A 13,914-nucleotide genomic window follows, 5' to 3' on the forward strand; every position below is an offset into this window, starting at 1 on the left:
AGTCAATAAAATAAAGTACCAATCAAGTAACTCCCGCTAAAATTGTTGGCCTTGTGCCAAAATTTGAAAGAATAATTAATTTGAATGAACTCAGATCCATAGTAAGTGAAATATGGGTGGGATGGTACCAAAAAATTGCAATTATCACAAATAAAAGTGTCTGGTGTATAGACACACAAGAGAGTTGATGGGGAAAAAAACGAGTGCCTACTGAATGGATTTAACCCTTTCGTTACTAACCTGGCCGAAAAATTTTTTGGTTCACAATACCAACCCGGCCGAGAGAACCTCTTGTTATTTAAATGTAAATTTGAACCCAAATCTCGTTGGTACATTCGTTAAAACATGTGATTTCACTTTGTAAATAGTTGGCTTATAGTATCCGAAATTGCTTGAAGTGATATCTCAACACAGTGAATTTTGGGAGATTTTTTTCCACATTTTTTTCGGCATCGATTTTTCTTCAACTTTGAAAATGGATAGGAGTTTCATGTTATCAAGCATTGATTCCGAATTTAAAGCTTTTTCAATGGAAAATAGGGAGATATCGAGAAAACGAATGAATGAGGTACAAATGTAAAAGAATGAATGGGATATTTCTTTATCTGTTAACCGAAAGCAGTGATTCCGAAGAAACAAAGCGGCGATGGCGACAGCAAAGACGATTTTACATCGGAATGAAGTAAAAAACTTTTAAAATGTTTTTATTAGCAATTTTTCTGAGAAGATAGAGTTTATCTATAGTCTTTCTTAGGAAGCGAAACCATTAGACTTTTATTTTTTTTCAGTATGCTAGTTTGAAGCAATCACTGTGGAAGCAAACTGTTTCGCAGAATGTAAACAAACACAAAATGGGGGATCAAAGTTTGGAAAATTTGTGAAGCAAATACTGGGTACTGTTGTGGATTTAGTTTTTATACAGGAAAACTAATGTTAGTCAGCATGGCTTAGGGTACGATGTGGTCTGGAAGTTATTGTTTGAAGCCATCACTGCGGAAACAAACTTACGCAGAATGTAAACAAACACAAAATGGGGGATCAAATTTCGGAAAATTTGTGAAGCAAATACTGGGTTCTGCGTGGATTTAGTTTTTATACAGGGAAAATAATGTTAGCATGGCCTAGGGAACGATGTGGTCTGGAATTTATCACTTCCATACCATAACCAGGGCCGTATATTATTTTTTGACCGATTTCTTTAGTTCGGTCAAACTTGCAGTGGATTCCAGTATTTCACTTTATTCCACCTGTTGTGCATTAAATTCAACTGATGATCTAGTGATGTGTACAATTCTTCCTTATCAAAATTTTGTTGCATACCCATTTGAATATTAGCTGATGATTCATTTTCTATGGTGATGTTTAAACAAAATTTTAATATTTTTACCTTTTGCTCAATTTACCTGTAATTAAAGTCACTTTGAGACAAAAGTTATGCAATAGAATTGATTAAGAACCCTTTCTTTAATTATGTTCCAAATATCACATTAATATGTTGATAAGTAAAAAAGTTACAGTTATTTAATGAAACAAGCCTAAATTCATGATTATTCTAGAATTTAATTGAAACTCATGAGGGGTGTATTTTGGTTAGAAATATAGTAACGAAAGGGTTAAATGAAAAGAAAACATTCTGCAAAACTGAAGGAGCAGAAACTATCACAGTTGCAATAGAAGAGACAGAAGAAACAATTTCAGAAAACTTGTAAAATGAGTTGGTGATTGAAAGCTTGTTAACCAGACAGACAGCTTTTTCTTAAACACATTCTTGAAATACACATGCTGTCTGTCCTATGTGTGTAAGCTATATTCTAAAGCAAGACATATTTTGTAAGGGATTAATAAATATGTTCAAAGGTGAAATAGTTTCAGGTCATAAGATGGAGATCCATGCTTTATTGTAACCAAATTTTGTAGAACAAGGGGAAACTTGAAAATTACAAATGGATGTATTTTCCCATCTTGTTTACTGAATAATATTAATTTCCCCATTATTTCATATTTTCTCAAAAGGTGCTTCACTAAATAACTATATAATATATTGTCTCATAACAAGCACTAGACATATTTTCACAAAATAAAAAAGCACACCAAGGTATCGAATTATCTCCAGACTTTAAGATCTTTGCCCAATAATTATAATGCAAGGTTCTCTGCTAAGGGTACCCAACAGTCAGGAGCTGGTGTTAAATCAGGTAAGAGATTAAGCCTTTTTGGTTCATGAATAAGTACAAACTTAGTTTTCATAATATGGAAACTAGCAAAGAAATTATTTCTAACCTTAGATATCTGAAACTAAGCTTCAAACACCCCTGCGGTCATTCCATCTAGTAAAATAGGAGTGATAATAAGAGTTCATGTGAAATGTTTTGCTTAGCTCATAGAACTCCTCTCCCAAAAAGAGACATCTAGAAAATATATTTATTATATCTGACATAACAATGTCATAAATTCATCCAAGTCTGAGTCAATTCAGCCTCTACAAGCTCAATTGACATTTTAAAAATAACAGCCAAATCTCCCTCAAATCACATCTTAAAATAAGAACATAATCTTAACTGCATTACCCCTGAAAATAAGGTAGGATGGCCATGGCTAGATTTCTGTTGATCATTTGTTTGTTAAATAAGGGCTGACTAAGAGCTAAACAACTTTAGCTGTACATAAAATTAAATCCTAGTCTGATAAAAAAAAAAATGAATGTAATATCATCAAATTTTTATTGATAACAATTACAAGATATCATGTAGGAACAACAAACTCACATTACTTCTAACCCAACTCTCTTTGTTCAATAAACATTAAATCTTGTGAAAAATAGAATCAGTAGAGCAAGAAAGGATCAAGATGTGGAATGGCCAATGTTTCAAGTAAAAAATTAGAAAATAAAATGGAAAATTTAAAAAGAACTAACATGGACAGTTCTGGTGGTACATCTAAAGTCTCATTGGATTCTTGAGGTACTGGTGGTACTGGTTGTGGTATGACTTGTGGAATACTTAGAGGAATTGTCTGTGAGATATCATGAGCAATGACTTGCTGGAAATCATGGGGGATTGTAGATGGAATTCCTTGTGGTATTGCTTGAGGTAGCCCTTGAGGAAGACCTGATGGCATATTTGAGGGGATAACAGGAACAATTTCCTGTTCAGCAATTGGTTGTAATCTTTTTCTCGGAATCTTCCCATTGTTAGCAACAGCAAGGGCAACTTCTCTGGCATTTTCCTTCGCCTTCCGTGTGGGTCTTGCACCAGGCATCACTAAATAAATAGAAAAATAGCGATTTAAACATTTGTTTTTAAAAAAATAAATATCAAATACTTTACGATTCGTAAATGTTGTGCCAATACAAAAACAATTATCTTTTACTTGCTTCAGTCACTGGGCTCGTCATACAGGGGCACCACCTTAGTCAAACAAATTAACCCCAGTACTTTTGAGTATGGTACTTATCTCCTCAGTTTCTTTTGCTAAACTGATAAGTTATGGAGACATAAACAAACCAACACTGGTTGTCAAACAGTGGTAGGGAGACAGACACACACATATACATACATCACAGGCTTATACGTAGTTTCAACCTCCAAATTCACTCATATGACATCAGTCAGGCCAGGGTTATAGTAGAAGGCATTTTCCCAAGGTGCCACACAGTGGGGTTGAACCTGAAACCATGTGGTTGTGAAGTGAGCTTCTAAACCACTCAGCCATGCCTGCAGAGTTTACCATAACTTTTTACATAATCAAGTTCAGTTCATATAATAGTCTAATGGAAGCCATAAACATGACCAAGGAATATTACATGAAGTATAATTCAAAATATAAATATTTATAATGTATGTAAATGATAGTATAGTTGCCCTAAAGAGAAAAAATTAATATTTCTCACAGAAAAGTAACACTGCAGACTATTGTTACTTCTAACTCCATGTACTGATAAAAAAAAAAAAGAATAGTGCTTGTTTTCACAAATAATGCATTTTAGTATTTATTGAGCTTTTAGGTTTGGAGCATTGACGATTTCTTTACGTTTCTAAGCAGAGGATATCACATAGGTGAGGTTAATTAATATTCTATCTGAATACTTGGAGTTGATAAGCAAGGCAGCAATTACGGATGAGTGAAGTCGCTGGAGAAAGGTGAATGAAATGGGTTTATGGAATATAGAAATAACAATGAAGGTTTGCTTTATGAAACAAATTCTGGGAATTTGCTCCAGAACTAGAAAGGGAGGAAGGTATTTTAATGGAAAGTGGTTTTATGTCTTGATATTCATTTTCTTTTTTTATTGACTGGTAAAAACCAAGCCAAATCAGACAGGAACCTAGTACAGCTATCCTGCTTGCCAGCTCTGGCCAAACGGTCCAACCCATGCCAGCATGGAAAATAGACATTAAAGGATGATGATGATAGTCAGAAAGAGGATGGCATTGTCCATGATTCTTTGCAGAGCCTCCAAAGGAAGGAGATAAGTATCTTCAAAATAGTGACCACAGGGTTTAATACTTCCCACAGAGAGAGAAAGTACCCAGTGAAAGTCAATCATGAGCTTAGCTGGTGCTGTTAAACTGGATGATGAATGTAGTCTACTACATCTTCAAGGATTAACAATTCTGAAAAAGTGATGCATATTGGTTCATTACGATACCTGAAAGATCAACATCAATTGAAAGGCTCAACATTTTAGCATTTTAGAAGTGAGCTGTTCATCAGTGGACATGTTTTCTTTACCAATTCCCCAATTCATGTTTACAGAAAAGTATTAAGGCCACTTGTGGGTAAGGCCAGTATGTAGGAAACAAAGTTGTTTCACCCAGATCAGCCTTAACAAAATAAAACTTTGAATGATGGCATTCCATTCATGACTATCCAGTTTTCCTCCTAAGCACAGTATACTCCAGACTACATTAAATGAGTTGTCTCTTTTTTCAAACAGGAGAATGTGTTTAGGAAAGATTTGGATGCTTTTCTAGCAGGCTGAGTGCCCATGTGGATGGTCCCTCACTGGCTCATAAGTGACTGAGTTGCATAGTAACATGTGTAAAAGGTGTTATAGCTTTAATTTTTACAAGGAAGAATGGCAGCAGCTTTGTCCTCTGCAAACTCACCAAGGCTGGTGAGGCTGAGATTTAGTTTGTACTTCTATAGGCTGAGGATTATAGACAAAAAATAAGCAATGATGAAATTCAGAGTTCTGAGATGGAGTATTGAGCAAAGTATTTAATGTGAGAATGTGGAATGAGACAGAACAGGAAGAATGGCATATGAGTGTATCTGAAAACCTGGGTAGAGGTTTAGCTACAATTTAGAGGAATAGAACCCATTGCAGTAGATGTAGAAAGATTGAAACAATATATTAGCAAGCTTGGGATAATATCATTTTGTTATATTTGATTTTGTCAGGTCTTGACAAGAACATTTGTGTAGCAACAGGACCACCCTAGGTGGCACTTTCCTTCATAGAGGATCAGATTTAGGAAAGCCAAAGTAATTTTTCTGGCCTTGAAGAAATCTTTTGGATGAAGTTTTAGCAACACATAATTTGATCAATGTGTAAGGTTATCAAATATTGTGGCTTAACAGTTATAGCATTTTGAAAGTTTTAATGAGTTGTTGATGCACAGAAAGGATAGTGTGACACATCCTGTAATATGTAATGAGTCATGATTTTGTTGAAGGAGATTAGGTTGTAGTGTCCTGTATGTGGCAATTTCCTAGGTCCCACATCATGGAAGCAGCGCAAAACAACTGTGAGGTTGCATATGGATGATGCCTGTGTGGATAATATTAAGGAGTAATGGGTATAATTAGGATTAATAGTTAAATTGACCTCACTTCAAGCATCTCAAATGACTGAATCAAGAGATGCACTACTGAATGATCGGGGAAAGGCTATTAACATATCACAAAAAAGCAGCCTGACAGAAAATTTGCAGTCCAATAGATGAGAGATGTGTAGAGTTCATGGGAGCAACTGACACAGTTGAAGATAGTAAACACTGGACGGTAACATAGGGATGCAAGTCCCATGAAGTTTTTATTCTTTCTGAATGAAGAACACAAACATATTATTCAATATCGTGTTTGCTTCTATCAGGACCGTTTACCTTTAAAGCGAAAAAGCAAAACCGACGTATACGACAGGTATGTAAAACATATTTCGGTGTATTTTCTCTGTTCATTCGCAAACGCGCACAAACACACAAGCCGTTCATTTTCACTTTTAGACAGCGGGATGGCCTAGCGAGGGGTGTATGAATCAATTTTGGAGTTTCCTCATAGAAAATTTGAAATTAATTTTTTCTTCCATATTCTTAATGGTTTTTGGCATATTCAGAATCTCCATCATCGAAAACATAGGAATCGCTGGGAAAAAAAAAAAAAAAAAAAAAAAAAAGCGATTTTTTTCGTACCGGTATACTTGTAAATATTAACCATTTGATCATTTATTCTTTGACTGTGGACATGTTGGGACAAATACACACACAGAAGCATACCTTAACTTACATCGTTTCGAGTTAATCTTTTTCGACTTCGTTTATTAATGCGAAAACATGTACACAAGTAAAACAAGTATGAAGCAAATAAATCTTTCAAGTTTTTCTTTTTTCGTGTTACGTCGTTTTCCGATTTAAGTCGCATGTCTTGGAACCAATTACTGACGTAAGTTGAGGTAAGCAGGTGCATAATTTTTAGTGTTGCGTGTTAAAAACTAAGATCGTGAGTTGAAATTGTAATTGACTTCATATACAGAGAAAATATATGTCCAAGACAAAAATTAAATATCCTTAATCACTGATATATAATTATAACGGGAAGCTAGAGTAAACTGAATTCCAGACGTTTTTCCTTCCTATAAACGAAACGGCTCACCAATCTTAATTAATATTATTTGTGCTTGTTTTCAAGCAAGAGCAGATAATATTGATTTAATCCAGGAATAGGAAATAATTCGTTATATTTATGAAATAATTTTAAAAAATAGAGCTTACATTTTAGGATTGTTTTCAATTCATAAAATATAACCTGTGTTGTAACAGTGTTTCAGTTTTGAAAGAAAGCACAAGTGTGTAATATAATAAAACAAAACGAAATAATGAAATAAACTATAATCCCATTGAGGTTTACTGAGATAAACTGTAAGATTCTAAGTGACGAATACAGCATCTAAAAATATTTACGCATAAGAATGGTTGTTTTCGTGAATAGAAAAATATGGATATATTCAGTGAGAAAATATCCAAATCTATATTTATTGCTCGTTTTAGAAAGAAAATTCAAGGGTCCACAGCCAACTAGTTGAAACTAGCAAGAGAATTACACAAAAACTACTTTCAAAGTCTGACGCGTATTTGAAAAACCCAAACAAATAATAATACAATAACACTATCAATAAAGATTCCACCATTTTAGAAAGTAGGTTCATTTAAGCACAATTAATAGTATCCAACAAAACAAAATCAAATACATTTAAAGAAAATGAGTTTCTTGGCTAAAGATATAGCTGGGAATAAATACTTCCAATATATAAATAAATTGTTTAAAAAAAAAACACAAACCGTGAGATGTTGACAAAATATATAATCCAAAAACAGTTCAATGCATTTCTGGCGGGAAGTACCACGGAAATAACCGAGATTTTACGACAAATTAATCACGTGATCGACGAAGCTTACTTCCCCACGTCGTTTGAAAATTCAATCTATCTATTTAGTTATTGTAAAACAACGATGCCAAAGGTAAATATATATGTATTTTTGCTTTCCAAGACAAAGGAAATTGCTCTTGACTTTTTTTTTCCAGATGTGTAGTTAAACTTGTATTTATTTATACATTTTATAAAACCTTTGGCGAATGTAACTTTAGCCAAACAATTTAGAACTGGCTCTGCTTGAAACGTAAACTATCTTGTTTTGCCGCGGCAAACGAGCTTGTTCATATTTGCGAACTTGATTACATGGTTTTCTGCGGTTTTGCTAAAATCTTTAGAAATAGTTATAATTCAAAGATAGTATATACCCTTTTTGTTAATTTCACCAGTCTGCCACAGCCCGAAAATGTCATAGGTAAAAAAAAAAACTAAATCTGCCGGACTATTCTGCTATACGAAGATGACTTGAATTAGCATACCTACTTCATTGTGCCCCCTCGACTTTGTTTTTCAGAAAAAAAAAAAGTTTTTAATGAAATTTTCTACAAATACCTTTCAGATGATATAAATTCTGATTATATCGAAATTTAATGAAAGATTAAAAAAAAAAAAATGGTAGGCGTGCACACATACATGCTGATTGACACACCACAATTTTTCAAAATTTCAAGTTTAATTTTGTAGATATGTGATGTATCAGTATGTATGCATGTTTGTGCTCTCAAAATTTTAATTTTTTCTGCATTAAATTACAATATAATCTGGTTCTGACTACCATATGAAAGCTATTTGTAGAAAGTTTCCTTTAAAAATATCCATTTTTTAAGTTTCTGAGGAAATAAATTCGGAGATGGTGTGCATAATTGTGTTCGTAAAACTTTTTTTAAAAGTGTCTTGGTATACAAAAGGTGGAATACTTTGACAATGATTTAACTTTTTACATTTTATTTTTTGAGAAAGAAAATGGTACTGAAATGTGGGGGCAGGGGGCAAAATGTAAAATGACATTTGGGGTAAAGTATACGCACACCACAAGTTTTCGGCGTTTAGGGTTACACTGAAAACGGGTGGTGTGCGTATTATTTACTTCCATCCGATATATATCTCTATATATAATGAAATTATTGTATACAGTGCTCTGGTGCACCACAACTTGTCAAAAGTGCGTATAAAGCATATGCAGTAATGTACAAATGTCTGGGAAGTTAACAATGTATGGGTCAGATACATGCTTGCATGTGTATGGAGGGGAGAAGATCAGGTGTAGTGTTGCCGAATCTCAGGAAGCATGGAAGTTTTGAAGGATGCAGTGCTCCGACAACTAACAACTGATGCCGGCAGTTTGTTCCATGCTTCAGCAACTCTTAGCGTGAAAAAATGTTTCCGAAAGTCATGGGAGCTGTGCTGTTTTCTGACTTTGTAAACATGTCCACGGGTGTTAGACAGGTGGAGTTTGAAAAGGTGCTCAGAGTTATTGTTAGTAAGATGGTTGATAACTTTATGGGTGTCTGCCAAGTCAGCTGCCAGACGTCGGAGTTTCAATGTATCCATGCCCAGGGAAGTAAGGCGTTCAGAATATGGCAAATGCCTGATGGAGGGTATTCTCTTGGTTGCACGTTGCTGAACGGCTTCCAGACTATTAATATCCTGGGCAAGATAGGGGTTCCAGATCGGTGATGTAAATATATATATATATATATATATATATATATTCGAATTTTATAGTATTTGGTTTCGCGAAAAAGTACAATGGAGTGTTAAGCAACAAACAAATTACATAAATAAGGCTCATCATAGGTAGCCGACATAGAAGGGACGGATACTTAATAGTATAAAATTCGGATAATATACCCACTCTACTAACAGTTATATGAGCGCATCTTCTCCCCTACTTATGGTCTAATAGACGACTACATATATATGTATTTATATATATATATATATAAAATCTTGTGAGATTATAAAAATAATTTATTAGAAAAGAATATGGTATTGGCAGCGAGGCAAAAAGTAAAAGGCTAAACATTAAATTTTTTGACAAAAATTCTTTCACAGAAGGAAATAATCCTAATTCTTTACCCTTTTCCTCCTCATTGAGTTAATGATTGCCTTTCCAAAACTGCGCCAATCTGAGATTACACTTTCGTGAGTCGTCTGCTACAGTAAAATCTTGGCTGTTTTCAGTTTTGTCATATTTCGGAAGTTTTTATACTCTTTACTCTTTTACTTGTTTCAGTCATTTGACTGCGGCCATGCTGGAGCACGGCCTTTAGTCGAGCAAATCGACCCCGGGACTTATTCTTTGTAAGCCCAGTACTTATTCTATCGGTCTCTTTTGCCGAACCGCTTAGTGACGGGGACGTAAACACACCAGCATCGGTTGTCAAGCAATGCTGGGGGGACAAACACACACACACACACACACACACACACGTATATATATACGACATTGGTCGGCCCGGAGCTATAGCAGAATACACTTGCCCAAGATGCCATGTAGTGGGACTGAACCCGGAACCATGTGGTTGGTAAGCAATCTACTTACCACACAGCCACTCCTGCGCCTATAAATGTATTTTTTAAAAAGTTATGCATATTTTCGAGGAATCATTGTCTCTAAATTTTTGGATCTTTTTTTTTTTTTATCTTAAGGGAGAAAGCATTAACCCGGACCCATATCAAAATGTACCAATTTTATAGCTCCTCCCATCATCACCACCATCCCATTAAATAGAGTCAAGTGTGTATTCCAGATATTTGTCGTGCAGGAATTAGGTTCTGGGGTGCAATGAATAATTTTTGACTTCAATACTAACGCTGTGGGGTGGAGTGGGGGAGAAGGAATATTTCGTAACTTAGGATTCGAAACAGAAAATTTTCGTGATTAAAAATAGATCTTTTTCTTTGCGCATTGTGTGGATTCGTGCGAGCTCGAATGCGCACACACACATTTCTGTGTCCAGATGCTTGAATTAAAAACCGTCCCAACTATGACCGTGTTGCTTTTTAAAAATATTCCGGTCATGAACTTCGCATGATCCATTTTTATTTAAAAACAAATATATACAAGATCTTTTCTATTAGACACACTGGTTCCAATTTCATTGAAAATTTCTAAACAAAAGTAATTGTTCGTGCAAATTACGAAAATGAAAAACTATTTGGGAGAGAAATTAACAGTAAAAGTGTTGTGAACCTTTAAAGCTTGAAGATTTTCGTAATTTTAGCGAATCATATTTACCCATTTTCAACATACCATCCAGCAGATGTTAAACGTATGTGTTCCCCTAGCAACCTACTATCTTGGGGTTAGTTTTAGGATTAATCGGATGGGTTAATATTTACTTTAACACCCGCCACCAAAACAAAAAAAGCAAGTGTAATAGGTGTAAAATGAAATATGTATTAAACGAATATGAAAACAAATTTGCGCCAACGAACGGAGAGAGGACTTTCGGAAAGTTCACTCGATCCGATTTTTTTCCCTCATAACTTTTAGGAAAATGAATATTTTTCAATGAAATTTTATTTAAATACCTTTCGAACGGCATAAATTACGATTATAAAGAAATTAGTGAGGAAAATTTGGTACTTTTTAGGTTATCTCATCCCCTTTAAAAAATTGGGTTATCTCCCCAACTAAAAAATTGTTTAACCCTAAATGAAACAAAATTAAAAGGAAAAAATTAACAAACATGAAAAGTGGGAAGATTAAACATCTTATTGAATTTGATATTTTTGTAGCAAATCATACAAAACTGGGCGATCTTTCGTCTCTAGTAGACCTTTCCGTCGATTTCCGTAAAATTTTTTTTTTTTTACATATGGGCTTGCGGGAACTTTTGAAGTAATATACATACATATACACATACACCGAGTAAAAAATTTCAGTTATCTCTTTCTTTCACACATTACTCTGTCTCTTCACACACACTAACAGGAGCACTTCACTTACACAACATACTTTCTGTCTCCCACACCCCATCAAACACACGCACACACACATGTCCATCAATGCTCCCATGCACGGTAACTTCAAAAGAACTTCCCTCGTCATACAATCGCTTTCTCTTAGTCTCTTTCGCTCTCATTACTTCAAAAGTTCCCGCAAGCCCATATGTAAAAAAAAAAATTTTTTTTACGGAAACCGACGGGAAGGTCTACTAGAGACGAAAGATCGCCCAAAACTGAAAGAATTAAACATCTTATTGAATCTGATAACATGTATGATAACAAATCATACCATGCCTATTGAGGAGGCCAAAAGTCAACAATGTGTTGAAGTATTGAATCTTTCCTCAGGGATTGGGGAGAGGACTTTCGAAGAGAAAGAAACTCGTAAATTATTTTTTTACTTGAGTGTAATAAAATTAATGTTAGAAAACATTTTTAGATTCATTTATTTTTCGTTTGAGTAATAGAAAAAGGTTTTAAACGAGATCCCATGTATCATGGTGAGAGGGACAAATTCATAAATACATTGTAGAACACGGTTTCATTATGGAAAAAAAATTAAGGTCGTTTTAGCTGTTGGTTTTAGCACATCCCCACTGTTGGAATCGGTTATGGATAGCAAAATTCTGTTGCAAATCATAAATATTTGTTTTGTTTCCTTTTCTTTCATTAAACATTTTCATCTTTAAAAGTTTTATAACGTTTTTATTAATTTATCAAAAAATAACATCGTGTCTCCAGTGGTGTACCTAGTATAAGTGCCTCCGGGGTGGATGTTTATTTGGCCGTCCCTTAAAAGTTCTAATAACATTTCAAAGTGCCAAAAACGGAATAATACGAGTATATATGTTTAAAAACTAACACTTCCTTTTTCTGAGCTGAGTTTCAAAACCAAATCTAAGGATTCTCGTCTGCCTGATCCACCACTGGCCAAACAGGCACAAAAGAGATTTCTTTGTCCTGTCAAAAAGTGATGGATGGATTTCCATTCGACTTCTGACTTGAGCTGTGTCATTTAAGGCAGTGCTACTCAAAGTGGTGGTCCACGGACCGGTACCGGTCCTTGAGCCATCAGCTGCCGGTACACTGCGAGTTTCCAGAAAAAGAAAGAAACATTATAAAATGCTTATGTATTATTTGTTTACAAAATAAATATAAGATATCAAAAATTGTCAACTTTTATTATATTCATTATATATATTGTTTCCGGTATAAATTAATATTACTAAGAAATATTACCAGTCCCTGACATATTGGGGTAAAAAGATTGCCGGTATGCCACATCAGATAGTTTGAGAAGCACTGATTTAAGGATCAAGTGGACAACAGGTGACCTACATAGGTAGTAATTATTCTTATGGTATGTCTGTTCTTCTAGCTAGGATGATGATTTTAAATACAGACACATGACAGATGAGCAGACAGCCAGCAGGAAGCAAACGGTCGACAGACAGCAGTTAACTTGCACCGGTCAAGCAGCCAACAAAAAGTGACATATTCAACATAAACGACAGGAGTGGCTGTGTAGTAAGTAGCTTGCTTACCAAACCACATGGTTCAGTCCCACTACATGGTGCCTTGGGCAAGTGTTTCTACTGTAGCCTTGGGCTGACCAAAGTCTTTTGAGTGGATTTAGTAAACGGAATATATACACACACACACACATGTATATATGTGTCTGTTTGTACCCCCATCATCATTTGACAACCTATGCTGATGTGTTTATGTCCCTGTAACTTAGCAGTTCATCAAAAGAATCCAATGGAATAAGTACTAGATTGACAAAGAATAAGTTCTGGAGTCGGTTTGTTCAACTAAAGGCGGTGCTCCAGCATCGCCGCAGTCAAATGACTGAAACGAGTAAAAGAGTAACACAGCAACAGAACATAAACAGACACAACCAAATGACCAATGCACACACACAAAACATGCCCAGGTTTACCTCATCACATCAACACAGTATTTCTCCTGATCATTTTTTACTTCATCAACTGAAAGCAAGTTGGTAACATCATGTAGCAGCTTTCCTTGTGTATCCAACACGTAAATGCAAGTGTCAATCAAATAAATTATTTAAACCTCAATCTAATGCTTTCCTCATTGTTTTCTTTGATGTCGTCAACATGCCTATCTTCATCTGCTACATCAACAACACCTTTTGCTTCATATCTCACTACATTTGGTAACCCTGATGAAGAATGACAACCTTAACACCACACATCACTAAGTCAGAACTGCAAAATTAGTCGTCACAGTATGGCTCTATTGGGACACAAACCAGCAGCGAACTCATCCACGGTCAACAGGGC

At 35.0% G+C, this 13,914-nt stretch overlaps 2 protein-coding genes across 4 annotated transcripts in view; one reads left to right on the plus strand and one right to left on the minus strand.

Annotated features, from left to right (window-relative positions):
* Positions 1-7,699, minus strand: part of LOC115221988 (cohesin subunit SA-1) — a 127,415-nt gene extending 119,716 nt beyond the window's left edge. For all 3 annotated transcript variants that reach the window (XM_029792094.2, XM_029792092.2, XM_029792093.2), the window contains exons 1-2: positions 7,560-7,699; positions 2,915-3,260 (exon numbers count right to left, since the gene is read on the minus strand). In XM_029792094.2, the coding sequence (XP_029647954.1) occupies positions 2,915-3,258 (344 nt within the window). In that variant the 5' untranslated portion in view covers positions 3,259-3,260; positions 7,560-7,699. The remainder of the gene's footprint in view (positions 1-2,914; positions 3,261-7,559) is intronic.
* The window catches only part of LOC115222335 (cell division cycle protein 20 homolog), a 63,103-nt gene continuing 56,338 nt past the window's right edge, over positions 7,150-13,914 (plus strand). Inside the window, exon 1 of the mRNA XM_029792523.2 lies at positions 7,150-7,739. Within this exon, the coding sequence (XP_029648383.1) occupies positions 7,566-7,739 (174 nt within the window). The 5' untranslated portion in view covers positions 7,150-7,565. The remainder of the gene's footprint in view (positions 7,740-13,914) is intronic.

This window comes from Octopus sinensis, linkage group LG19 (genome assembly GCF_006345805.1).
Source record: "Octopus sinensis linkage group LG19, ASM634580v1, whole genome shotgun sequence".
Classification (NCBI taxonomy): Eukaryota; Metazoa; Mollusca; class Cephalopoda; order Octopoda; family Octopodidae; genus Octopus; species Octopus sinensis.